The sequence below is a fragment of the Opisthocomus hoazin genome, chromosome Z (assembly GCF_030867145.1).
Source record: "Opisthocomus hoazin isolate bOpiHoa1 chromosome Z, bOpiHoa1.hap1, whole genome shotgun sequence".
Taxonomy (NCBI): Eukaryota; Metazoa; Chordata; class Aves; order Opisthocomiformes; family Opisthocomidae; genus Opisthocomus; species Opisthocomus hoazin.
The window spans coordinates 91,148,675-91,162,059 of record NC_134454.1 but is presented as its reverse complement, the minus strand read 5'-3'; the positions used below and the strand labels follow the sequence as shown (position 1 = coordinate 91,162,059).

The 13,385-nt window shown below is 39.0% G+C and overlaps 1 protein-coding gene across 15 annotated transcripts in view; it reads right to left on the bottom strand.

The window, feature by feature from the left end:
* Positions 1–13,385, bottom strand: part of LOC142365739 (zinc finger protein 532-like) — a 51,385-nt gene that overhangs the window by 25,119 nt on the left and 12,881 nt on the right. For all 15 annotated transcript variants that reach the window (XM_075446864.1, XM_075446877.1, XM_075446871.1 and 12 more), the window contains 2 exons: positions 9,030–11,389; positions 2,706–2,887 (listed from right to left, as the gene is read on the bottom strand). In XM_075446864.1, coding sequence (XP_075302979.1) covers positions 2,706–2,887; positions 9,030–11,369 — 2,522 coding nt within the window. In that variant the 5' untranslated portion in view covers positions 11,370–11,389. The remainder of the gene's footprint in view (positions 1–2,705; positions 2,888–9,029; positions 11,390–13,385) is intronic.

The following is a 13,385-nucleotide window of genomic DNA, read 5'->3' as shown; positions in this document are numbered from 1 at the left end:
GAAGTCAGAACATGTTTTTATGGCATTACAACAAAACAGACAGAAGGCCTGACAGAGCAATATTCTACTGATTGCAAAAAGAATGCTTAAACCCTCTGCAAATTTGTAAAGAGATTTTACAAAATGCATTTTTATCACATGCAGTGGATTGTATAAGGTATGCCACAGCAATTTAGAAACTACCACCAAAGTGCAAAACCAGTAAGGAAAACATTTCCACCACTTCCCTTGTTTAGATTTAATGAAGACAAACTTTCAATGATTTTCTGTACATGTAATCAAATCAGCACTTGGATTTAAAAACAAAAAAAAGAGTAATTTAAACTCAGGACAACTAAACAGAATCTCTACAATCAGATCAATCTGTCAGATTGGAATTCTGAAAATATTTTTCAAAAACATACTTCTGCTGTGTTGAAAATTTGTGACCTTTCCGCATCTATCCTAAATTGAAACGATTAAAAAATTGAATTAATATTATTACATAACAATTTCTATACACAATGGTCCCTTTTAGTGCCATACATCTCCAGTACTAAATGCTACCAAGTAAGTCCTAGAACATACTGCAATAAGCAATTACAAAAAAACCTGTCAAATGAACAGATTTCTTATTGACTAGTATTCTGCAGTAAGTTTTACAATTAAAACATAGTAGGCCTCTACTCTCTCAAAGTTTTAATTTTGGCATCTATCAGGGTAGTATGACTGCTGTCATATAAACATCAATGCATTTTTGGATACTGTTTTAATGCCCTGATGATAGCAATAAAACAGGAAATATAGTCAAACATCGCATTCAAGAATCCCATTTTCCTTTCAAAATGTATCACCTTTGAATTTTATGAAACGTCATCCTTCCTTCTCTAAGCACTTAATTTACATTCTTAATATTATTAATCAAGTTCGTATCTATCTAGTCTCCACTTACCAATGTATTTTCTAAAGTAAATGGCTCTTGTCTTTGTTGGGTCTGTTAAGATCTTCTCTGCTTACAGAGAGATGAACATTTCTTCACAGCAGTACAAAGCACGATCCCCTCATTAACAGATCTACTCCTAAGGTGTCACCTCCAGAGAGCTGGTCGCATCTCTCGCCTCCCCATCCCATTCTGCCTGGACTTTATCCTCTAGTGATGTGACATAATAAAGGACCCTCAGCATTCACCAGTGTATATTAAAACAGTTCTTTAGGACCAAGCCTTCCTTTCTTGGACTGCCGTAACAGCTTTCTTTTTTTCAACCTGGAAGGAAGCAATTAAACTGAAGGTTGAAATTTTCAGCTGATTTGTAGTTCAGACAACCAGCCTACATCGCTGAAATCAAACTGCACTCCCTCACAGAGGTCCCTGGGAAAGACACGACAGGTTACACTGTTTCTCAAGCAAACGCACCATGGTGATAAGGAGATGCTGAGGAGCATAAGAAGGAAGACATTCACTTTGCTGGATATTGCTTTCTTTGCCTAGGTATTTTTTGGTTTAGTCTCACCATATACAGAAATTCTGATGTGACGTGACGTGAGTTGTTTATGACACATCTTGAAAAGTTTAGTAACTTTAGTTTAGATTCACAGTGAGGGGTTTATGAGTCTTCTGGTGTTACTGGTGCAGGCCAGGAGCCCCTGAAGACGATTCCATGTACAAACCCAAGAGACACTGACTAGAAAGGAGAGTAGAGGTAGCAGATTTAAGAAATGTAGGACAAGACGGACTACAGCTTGGGAGAAAAGAATAAAAGAGAAGAACCCAAAGAAAAGCAAAGAGCTGAGAGTTGTGTTGGACCATGGAAAACAGACTGCCCACAGCAGCTGGCTTGATGCAGTAAAAATGCTTTCTTCCCTCAGTGGAAGCTCTCAAAACCATCCCAGTAAATGAACTTGTGCCAACTTATGGAGGAAGAAGCTGCCTACTGGTAAGATTTTAAATCACCCTTCTTCAGTCAGACAGGATGAAGTGGAAATGTTGTAGGACTGCTGAGCAAAGCTCGGCTCTTCTGATCTCTTGCTGTGCTGCCTGCCATTCAGTGCGAGTAAAATTCTAAGATAAAACAATTTTTCAAGCTTTTCAAAACTAATAATTTCCATAAAATGCTTCCGATCCCCATTTTCTCAGTGAGCTGCCATTACAGGGAAACAGCAGAATAAAAGGGAAACTGAAGAGTAACAAAGGACCACCAGAAGACCAGGCTGTTTGAACAACAAAGGTAATTTTAAAGCCATGTAAAGCCGAGGAATGTTGACTTCCCACAGAGAAGAGAGCAACCAGACAGACGCAGTACGCCCATCAGCATCTTGATAATAAATTCTGGCAATAAATACTGAAAATGACTGTTCTACCAGAGAGAACAATCTAAAATTCAATGTTTCGAAAAAACTCAAAAGGGTTTTTTAAGAACCTGAAATTATTTTCATACATCTGAATTTGCTAGACTTTATAAACTGGTAAGTCCTGAATCTGACATTTTGTGGCTGGATGAAATTAGCTAATACTCTGATTTAATAACCTACAAAAGCGGATGCCCCAAACAAAGCAGAATCCTAATATGGTATTTACTCCAAAATTTGTAGTACTAATAGCATTGTTTCCATGACAACCTTAAACCCACAAAGCCATATTCTACAAACAATGCTTATGAAAATGGAAAATTACTTTTAAAAGCATAAATTATACATAAATCGACAACAAAAGTAATCATTATACTGACCGAAAACCAACTCTTCGGGTATAATGCAGGCAGTTCTTAGTGACATGAGTCTGGAAGTGGACAGATCTGCAGATTGCTCCACATTCAGGACACGTGTATGGAGACTTATGCTGATGAATTCTCTGGTGTGATGCAAAACTGCACTGGTTAGGAAGCAGCATCTGGCAGATATTGCATGTCTTCTAAACGATAAACCAAAATAGATGAAACAAAAGGTTTGGTTCAGCTATACATAACGTCTTGTGTCAAACACTGTAATATATTAAATAAAAGGTTAAATGTTATGATTGTGATGTGAACCAAGAGAAGTGGGCAAGTACTAAACACAGGCCCTACTGACTTGTAGGACAGAGCTGGCAGATACTGGCAACCAGACATACTGGCGTGTTGGGCCACTTTGACACAGCAAAGCTCTTTCATATACCACCGACCATGGGAGATGCATGTCTGTCTATATAAATTCTACTTGGGTGACTCACAAGATTATCTTAATAGTGCAAGCGGCCTAAGTACAACCTGAGAATGAAACCTTATGGTTTAAACTCAGTATACCACATCAAGTTAAAAAAACCAAACAAACCCACCAAATATACTATCTTCACTCACTTTGATCCTCGCTCCTAATGAATTCTTGTGGTAATATCCATAATACCAATAAAATAAAGCATTATCAGGCAGAAAATGCACAGATAATGTCAAAATGTATTTCTCAGGCTAGAACACATATCAACTCATTGTGCATCTGAGTAAAAACTAGCAATATATAAAATATTTACAAAGCTCTTCTTTGCAGGGCAATCTTTCTACATGCAGGAGTAACTTACTAAACTAATTCTTTTCTTATATTTTGTTACACAAAAATAATTTAAAAAAATGTTCAACTACATGTTGACCATATGCCAAATCAGAAACACTGAAATTCTTTGGGTGCTTTGTGCCACTTTGGGGATGAAACGCAAATGATGCAACCCAGCTCCAAACAGGCTTCACTTTTGCTCACAGTGGCTTTCGATCACTGGAGGGCACAAGGAGCCAAACCTGTAAAAGCATTCCAGAAAGTACGCTTCTGTTTAACTTTGATCACAGAAGCTGCTTCTCCGACTTCAACAGAAACTCTGCTGGTCTCCAAGTCAAACACAAACACAAGTCTTTGCAGAACAGGTCCAACTCAACCTCATTTCATAAGACTTGGCTTTCCAAGGCTTTTCAAATTATTATTTCTTATGAGTTGGGTATTATGAATCTCACAAGTGACTTATGAAGACTTAAAAACAAAACCAAGACTCCTTCATGACATGGGTATTTTTTTAACATGAGATTTGCACATTTTTAGGAATGTTATCCCTAACAGTCTTGCAGATGTAGTGATGTGTACATTTTGCAAGAATACGGAACAAAACAAGATCTCCAGAGCTGCATTATAAATTATTTACTAACCTATGTATGAAAAAAATCCTGAAATAAATAATTAAGAAATAATCCCTTTTCCCATGGTAAAAACATTTCTTACTACAAGACAGGTGCTTCAGAGAAAGCCACCGCCTTCTTCCAATTTAGGCGACTCTCCTTTAAATCTCTTCAAAAAACCAGTAACATCCAGATCATACAATAGCAGAATCAAAGCTACCATTGTGGAAGAACAGTACAGTGTTACAAATGGCTTTCACAGGAGTCTGACTTACTAGTACTGGCAACTATGCCCATAAAAAAACCCCAGCCTGTTCCCATTTAATCAACAGGAGACAGACAATAACCCCCGAAGACAGAAGGAAAAAGCCTTTATAGTCACTGCAAAAAGGATTTTTTTCCTAGTAGAACACTGTTTAATATCAAGGTCTAAACTGACTTCTTAATTGCCTTAGCAATTGTACAATATCATTGGTATTCGAAGAAGAAGCATATTTTTTTTGAAAAATACTTTGACTCTTTTTTAAAAAACAGTAATTTTAAATAGAAATGTTAACATCAAACATCTTGTGGTCACACACACAGAAGCAATAAGTGTATTTTCATATGGTCCCCTTTTAATGTTTACTTTGTGAACACGGTGGCCTGAGATGTCTGAACACAGTCTCCCACCAAACACAGTTCTCAAATGTCCTGACGACAGCAAGATGGCAAAATGCAAAACGTTAAAACAGAGGAAGTCAAGCAAAGAAAATCTACCATTACTCAAATGCAAGTTCAACATCAGCACTACTGCCAGCCCTAAGAGATTAGCAGACGGCATGGACACATTTACTACCTCTGGAGAAGGCTGTGCCTGAGGTGAGCTGTCTGCGGGGATTTGGAGCTAACACCCAGACTACAGCCTTTCTGACACAGGAGGTCTGAAATGGTGTGCGGACACATATAAATATTTGCTTTGGAATGCCAAGTATTTGCCCTCAACTGACCAAACAGCTATGGCCAGAACGACACACTGACCAGAACAGGTCTGGGATGTGAACTTTGTCTTAAGCTCAGGCTTAAAGGCAGACTCCTGACCAACCACAGCTCAGCTTAAAATGTGCTTGCCCTGTTTATCTGGCTTCAGTACCATTCCTAAAATTTATCTTTTGCCATTTCTGTGTTAATAAGCAGCAATACTACACTGGGGAATCTGGAGTATTATTTGATTATGTAAGAAAACAACAAAACAGAACTTCTGACCCCAATAATAGAAACATACGGGGTTTTCATAGTCCTTCCGAAGCCTTTCGTCTGCAGCACTACAGAAGGAAACTGGGATGCTACACCCCAGAGGCAGCATAGTACCTTCCAACCCCAACTAAGCGCACGCCTCCGATTCTGCAACAAGCAGCCTGCAAGGTTCATCTGTAATGCCAGTAACTCAAACTGACACAAAATGCATAGGCCACCGGTTTGCTATTTTGGATGAGTACAGTAAAATGTTTAATTGTAACCGATTACAGTAGAACAAGAAGAATCTACCGTGAAATTCTGAAATTCACCATGTTTGCTTACCATTTTATTTTGGGCTTAAGGTGGTATTAACTTCCAGCTCTCTCATTCCAACCCATACCAAAATAAAACACAGTTTGTGAAAATCATCACCTGCCTGCATTTAAAGTCAAAGTTTCAGAAAAAAAGGGTTAGAAGAAAAAATGGTGGAGGTTAAAAATAAAGATACACAAGAACTATGAATATGAAGGGAAATGAGCTATGTAGTTTCCATGGGAGCTATACACCTGTATCTGTAAATAAGATGCACATTAATTAGCTCAGGTTTGCTGCTTTTTTTTCCCTGGTAAGTAGACGAGGATTTCATGCAGCCAGGAAACCTGTCAGTGAGTGATTCCATTCCCTTTAACAGGAATATTAATGGAAGTAAAATATTACAGAAAGGTAACAACTTCATAGGGAACATTTTTTAATTGCTAGGGCTGTTTTACTATTGTTTATTTGATAAGAAACATTCTACCTTCGTAACGGGAGTTTAAGGAGAACAAGAAGTAACAGCTACTTACTGCTTACACTCACTGAAAACATAAAACAGTATACAATTTCCATTTCAAGAGCAATTAGTTGGGCACTAGAAAGAATGGTAAGCCGCAAATAGTAACTTTTTCCCTATTTGTTTCCAAAATCTAAATGTTTATTTTTATTGTTTCTTCCTTCCTTCCAAAGTTAACATATCAATTCCATCTAACTTTCCTGTCCCCTTCCCCCCAAAATAATGGTAGTTTTACAATGAAAAGCCAGTGCCAAGCACTAATAAGGAAAACAGAAGTTGGGAGTATTTCTTGTACAAGCTTTTCATGGGGTAACATATAAAGTACTAAAGTATTTATTAATAAACGCCTATACAAAGTCTTTCTTCAGCAAACATTACCCTTGCAGCAATGCTTGGAACAAAAAATGGTCAAAAAGATAACAAAAAGAATGCAGCATGTATTGCTCTCACTAAAGCAACTGTTCAGTTGAACAGTTACCATGCTGGGCATTTCAGCATAGCTACAACACTACAGTATGTAATAAAACAGTGTAAAAAACAACCAGCACAGAATTGAACGCTGCTGCTTGACTTATGAAAAGGACTAAGAAAAATATTTAATTAATTTTTGAGAGGATATATTTCAACAAACAACATTTAAAACTACATTTATTAAGAGTGCTCTTTTAAAATGGAACACCATGAAAATAGCTTTCGTCCAGTGCAGCAACTTTTTTTTTTTTGTAAAAAAAACCAACCTGGAAATCCATGGCCTAGTAAGTAGGTATTAGGGCCTTGTTCATACATCAGCTCTTGAAAGACAGCACGTTTCCAACAAGAGACACGAACACATTGACAGGCAGTAGGCGATGCTGACTGCTTTCTGTGCCTTCATCAGCCTTCCTCCCTGAACAGCAGTATCTGTGTACCCAGACTTATCTTTCCACCTAACTGCAGCTATATTTTGACATTCTATGAAGCTCTCCATTGCTTTACTGTAGTAAATCACCAAAGTAAACTGTATCTAACAGGAGATGCATAGAGAGCAAACTCGGCAGCAACAGGGCGAAAAGCACCAGAGGTAGCAGGAAAGGGCAAAAGGTGTTTATACAAATCCATTTAGTTTACCTCTCCGTACACAAAAAGACCCCCACAGAAGGCGAGTACATCGCTTTTTTATCTTTGTTCTTCCCTATTTTTTTAACTTTATCCTTACCTCATCCTCCCAACCTATTCTCAGTACATTTGTCTGTCTCTCATCCACTTGCTTTATCTTGGTGCCTTCTTAATTGCTTGATTTTATAGTACCAAGAACAACCGGTTTTTCACAAGGACTACTGGATCTTACCACACCAAATGGTAACTAATGGACCTATTATGGAAAAAAAGATAAATCTAACACCAATAAGCACCAGCAAAGGAGTTAGTTAAAAAACAATTACTGGGTATTAAGTAACTTGAGAGCTGATGCAGAATATAATCATGGTCAGCCATTAGATAACTGTTCAAAACTGCAGGAAGATCTAAGGACGGAACACATTCTGCTAACTTCCTTCTGACAAAAAGCTTAAATCAACTCGCTTTAGGTAGGCACATCTGTAGTATCTTACAAACAGAAATTCACTCACATGGCATTCATTTCACTGGGAATCCAGGCAATTTCAGCCTAAGTCCGCTATCCAGTTAGTAAAGTAGGAGCTGAGACAGAGCCACACAATCCATACAGACATTTCCACATCCAAATCTCTTTACACTACTATCTGTAGTGGTGAGCGCAGTGTAACTGCTTCGTGGCCACAGAATAGGTCTGAAGTTTGGTAAACAGATTCTGACAGGAACCTGTCTGCGCTTCTGTAACTACTGGATTTTTTCCTAACTGCAGGACTTAAAAAGCTTTATCCTGTACATCGCTGTGCGATTCCCAGGAATATTCCTGGGGCATTCCTGTCTTGATCAGTCTGAGCATGTTTGTAGGTTTTCAGCTTCCCACACAGCAAGAAGCTGCAACACCAAGCTCAACTGAATGTTCTGAAACACGCCAGAATCCCTTTTAATTGGCACGCCCCAACAGAAATCCAACTGTATCACTTAATTAACAATCTTAACTCTTACAGGATTATAAAATACATCGCACACTGATTAATATTAATTTTTATTGAATGTTCTTCTTTCAGATTAGGCCATGTACATTAGTAAAGAATTTTAAAATGGTTTGTAATTCTAACTCATTAGCAATCGTAAGAGGAAAGGAAAACCAACACAAATAAACAAATGGCCACACAGCAAGAAATGCATGCTAGTGAACACCACTTCTCACTGCTGCTTAAGCAAGACCTGAAGATGCATGCATATCCTTTCAACAGAATCAGTGTGCCATTTCTTCATTGCCTAGTGTCCCTGTAGAGAAGAGGAATGCCTAGTTCACTTACGGTGCTATATGAAAATAATAAAAACTGAAGACAGATCAAGAACGAATCACTTAAAACTATCATTAAGATTGAATAGGCGGGCTGTTCATGAGGGTGCCAATTAAGTGGATTCCACAGGATACTCAAATTCCAAAGCACAGAAAGAATCATGGAAAATTCTTAGCAAAGATCGTTATTAATTTCAGTATTATGAAGTTCAGCTGTAAGAAAGCTAATGCTAAATTTTAGCAAAAATATACAGTGTGAATTTCAGACTTTAGGGCCTAAAAAATTCTAAGAAAACTCTTTGAAAAATGTTGACAATCACTATGTAAGTGCTTGCAAGATTTTTTGTGGTTTTCATTTATACTTTTAATCATGGAGGTTCAGATAATTAACAGCTAAACGAAATTAAAAACACATCCAAAGTCTCCTAGGCTTAGAGATGAAACATTGGAATTTAAACATGTGATACTCTACTTGTCCACTTGTGTCTGCAGCCTGCTGGAAATGAGTTGCAAGAGATGTCTCATCTTGGAAAACTTCATTACACTCCAAACACTTTAGATTATGTCTACAGAGTTTCGATGGATCTTCATCTAGTGGCATAGCTGGAATGACAGGTGTACTTGCTGGGGCTGATATTACCGTCCCAGTTATGCCAGACTGTATCTTTGTTACTGCATGCGTGCCAGCTCCCACAGGGCTTTGAAGCATAGATGCCGCAGTATTGCTTGAAGGAGATGCTATCATTTGATCTGCTGGGACTGGTTTTAAAATCAAGTGTGAACACTGCATTACAACTCCTTTTTCCTTGTGTCCACGAGCGTGGGAAAGAAGACTGCATTTATTGTAGAAAACTAAATTCTTCGTACAATGATTACACGTCACTTCAATTCGCACACTCCTCCTGTCATAATGCTGGGTCAGGCTCTTCTCAAGAGCAAATGAGTCACCACACTCCAAACACTTGTAACCTCGTGTCGGTAATGTTATTCCGGCATTTGCAGGGGGACTAAGGTTTGGAATGTAAACTGGTACAGGATTGACACTACTCAGCACCTTATTGAATGCTTCTACTACAGAACTTTGTAGAGATGACACTACCTGGACTCGAGACACTTTTTTAGAAGGCTGTGAGGCTGCTGCAGAAATTATTGCCTGCTTTATTTGTTGCTGAGGTTTTGTTAGCACTTGGCGGAGTTCAGAGGTGGTTTGAGCACCTTGAGGCAGAAGATTAAGGTTGGCAAGATGGACTGTCTTTGGCACAAGTTTAGCACTGGCGAGGCTTGATGCTGGCACCACAACAGTCTGCTGCTGTATAGCATTGGCAGCTTTTATGATGGCGCTACTGGCACTCTGCACTGAAGCAGCAGATATTACCGTGGCTTTCACTGTAGTGTTGTTAGCAAGCTTCAAATTTATCACTTGTGAACCTGCTGTTTTAACTGCCGAAACAGGGAGAAAGGCAGTAGCCACAGGTTTGATAGTGACCTGTTTTGGTGCAAGTTCTGCAGATGCAACTGCATTGGTGACAACAGTGGACTGGAGAGGAGCTCTAGGAGGAGAGGAAAGAACAGCAGCAGAAGTTGGAGAGGACAGGAGAGATGTCATGGAAGTTACCATAGAAGCAGTCTGCTCTGGCTTTTTTCCAGAGTCCAAATCAACTTCTGGCAACACTCTAGTAACAGTTCTCTTGATCTCCCCAGAAGAAGTTTTGATGGTTTTTATGCGAACTTTAGGAATTGCTGGTGTTGACCCTGCAGGAGAAGATGGAGACCCTTTGCTACTGTTTTCACTTGACACACTTCTGGGACTATCAGGTGGTTTGATAGACGGCTTTTTAGCACCATCAATGAGACTCTGAGATTCAGGTGATTTTTCAATAGCCCGGGGACTTTCACTCATGTCTTTTGGTAATGGAGAAGATTCTCCTGAATTAGACTGTAAATCTTTACTATTATCTGTAGCTGCCTTTTTAGCACTCAGTGCTGCAATTGCAGCAATGCATGAAGAAAGCTTTGCTGATGACTTTGCTTTGGACTGTGAAATGCTGGCAAGATTTGTTTCACTTTTTTCAGCACTCAGTTTTCCATCAAGCACCCTGTTTTCAAGAAGCTTCTCAGAATTGTCTTTCAGCAATTTCTCCTCTGTTTTTCGAGCTTTGAAAGGCTCATAGACACTTACATTCATCGAGTTTGTCTCTGTCTCTCGTTTAGCAACTTTATTTTTATCTATACTGCTTGAAACTGGGATTCCAGATTTCATCAAGTTCTCCCCTCCCAGTGCCTTTAGTTTGTCATATTCCTGCTGAGATACAGATCCTGCCAAGACATTTGCTCTGAAATTTGCACGCATCTCCTCTTTATCCGGAGGGTCATCCACCTCAATTTTTTCATCATCATCAAATTCTTCAGCACTTGATATTGGGCTAAACTGGTTGAAAGCTGAATCCTTCAGTGTAGTCTCAGAAGCTGACCCATCATCTTTAAGCGACTTCCCTTCATCTTTACTGTAACTATCAAGAGCTGATGACGTTAGAAAGCCATTATGCAAGCCATTGCCTGTGGAATGGTGGCCATCTTTGTCCACTCCTTCGGAAGAATCAATAGTACGCACATTTTTCACAATGACACTCACACCAACATCAGATGATGATGGGGCATGAGAATCTTCATCTGTGTGAGCATTTTGTTTTATGTGGCTTTCATGGTCATCATGTCCAGATTCAATAGCTGCTTTTGGATCAACCATGTCTGGTATGTCAAAGGCTGCAAGAAGGTCATCGAAATCTGGGGTCTTCATATCCCCCATGGTCATGTATTTGATTGTAAGCAAATCTGTAAAATAAGCAGAAAGTCATCATCTCAGCATTTTAAGCTCTAATAGCAGAGTCTTACACCAAGAGCTATAGCAATCTACCAACTTCACAGACTGTAACCTAGTCATTTCATTCTAGGCACAAATTTCTCTTCAGTGATTTTCTTCCTGTCCCCCCTCCTACACCCCTTCCCACCCTCTCCCACATACACTGTGATTACAGCAAGATACCTAGGCATTAATGAAAACAATGTGAGGCACTCGCAATTCCTCCTAAGTCTAGATGTTCCTTGACATTTGCACTACCAACCCGATGAGCCTTCTTGAAGATAGTAACAAATGTGTTTCTGCTAACAGTTTAAGACCATTGCACTGTTTTCTATAAATCAAACTGCTTTGTGAGAATTATGGAATGAGTGTCTCCCAGCGCTCACAATGCTTTTTTACAGCAACGCTACTGAAGGATCTGCTGTATCTACACTACTCCTGACATGTATCTCACCTACTTTAAAGACCCCCCCGTAACAGAGATTCTACAATCATCAACGTAATTTATTCCAGTCATTCGCAATTCTGACTGCTATATGCTTCCTACTACATAATCTGAATCTTCTGTAGTGCAATGTGAATGAACTACATGTGGTTCTATTCACCTATCCTCTCTGCAACAGCACTTCACTCCTACATCATTACATCCCTTCAATCTTCTCCTTTTTAGGCTAACCAACACCAGATCTTTAGGGTTTTCTTTCCTCTCACAGATGTTTTTCAGATCCTGTACTTTTAGTCTGCCACTGGCCTCTGTTGTTGGTTTTTTTTCTTCCAATTCCCAAACCAAACAGATAACTCAAAACTGAAACTTTACAAATTCTGTGTAAAAAGAAAAACTAACTTTGAGTATACTTTTAGATTTCAATCCCACTATGATGTTTGCTGTTTTGCACAGGCGTTTCAATAATATGCAGAAGTGTGCAGGAGAATTACTTGTAGAGATCTACAAAAATCAGTTACAGAAAGCGCAGACAGACATTTTTTCATTCTCTTTCATAACCACGCACAGATATGATTTGCATTGTTGTGACAGAGCTGTTTTTAACAGACTTTCATTGTTCAGTAGTTATCAGGCCAAAGTCAGTATTCCATGTGAAAAGATACTTAACCAAATAGGTGCTCTTGTTAGGAAGTGCCCGTTTAGGAAGCATCCTGTCTGTCCTCCTGCCTTTGTATTGGCACTGAAGACTGGAAAACATTCTTATTAGGTAGCTCAACTGTTCTGTCTCCAGTATCAATTAACGTAGGCCATCAGAGAACCACGGTGTGACTAACAGCAACAGTGCTCTCCAAGCTCCTCATATTAGCTCAGAGAAGCAAGAAGCTACATGTCCCATGGCAGGAGGTCTGCTGGAAGCTACTGGCCAATGGAGATGCATCCTACACCTTCAGCAGCTCCCTTCCTCCTCCTCCTCTTAGCTCATTCTCTTGAGCTCTGGAGAGAAACTAGTTGCTGACTGTTGTATTCAGCTGTAACAATGCCAAGACAAACTAATCAAAATGCGTATCTTTTAAATACGTATTTTTATGCACATCAGTATCAACAGGAACAGCACTCTAACTGTGCCTCAGAAAGATGCAGTTTATTAAAATGGCACTACCCCTTTGCTTGACAAAAATCTTTAAGACTTACGTATTCATCAACACTGGCTACCTGGAAGTCATTATGGAATCTAAGAAAGACAACGGAGGCAAATTTCTCAAGGATACTGGAATACACAAAGAGATTTCATATAATACCCTCAAATAAATATATAATCGTTTTGGAAAATGTTTACATGGTCCACATAATGGTTTTGTTGCTTTGTCTAACTTATTAACTCCTCACTACACCAAGTCCTTCTGTAGAGGAACTCAGCGTGTGATTCTCTAGAAAATATGAGTAAACCATCGCAACTGATGAATTTACTCTCTTAATTCATAGTTCCCTTACTTAATGGACTTTATATAGTAGCCTGTTGTGGT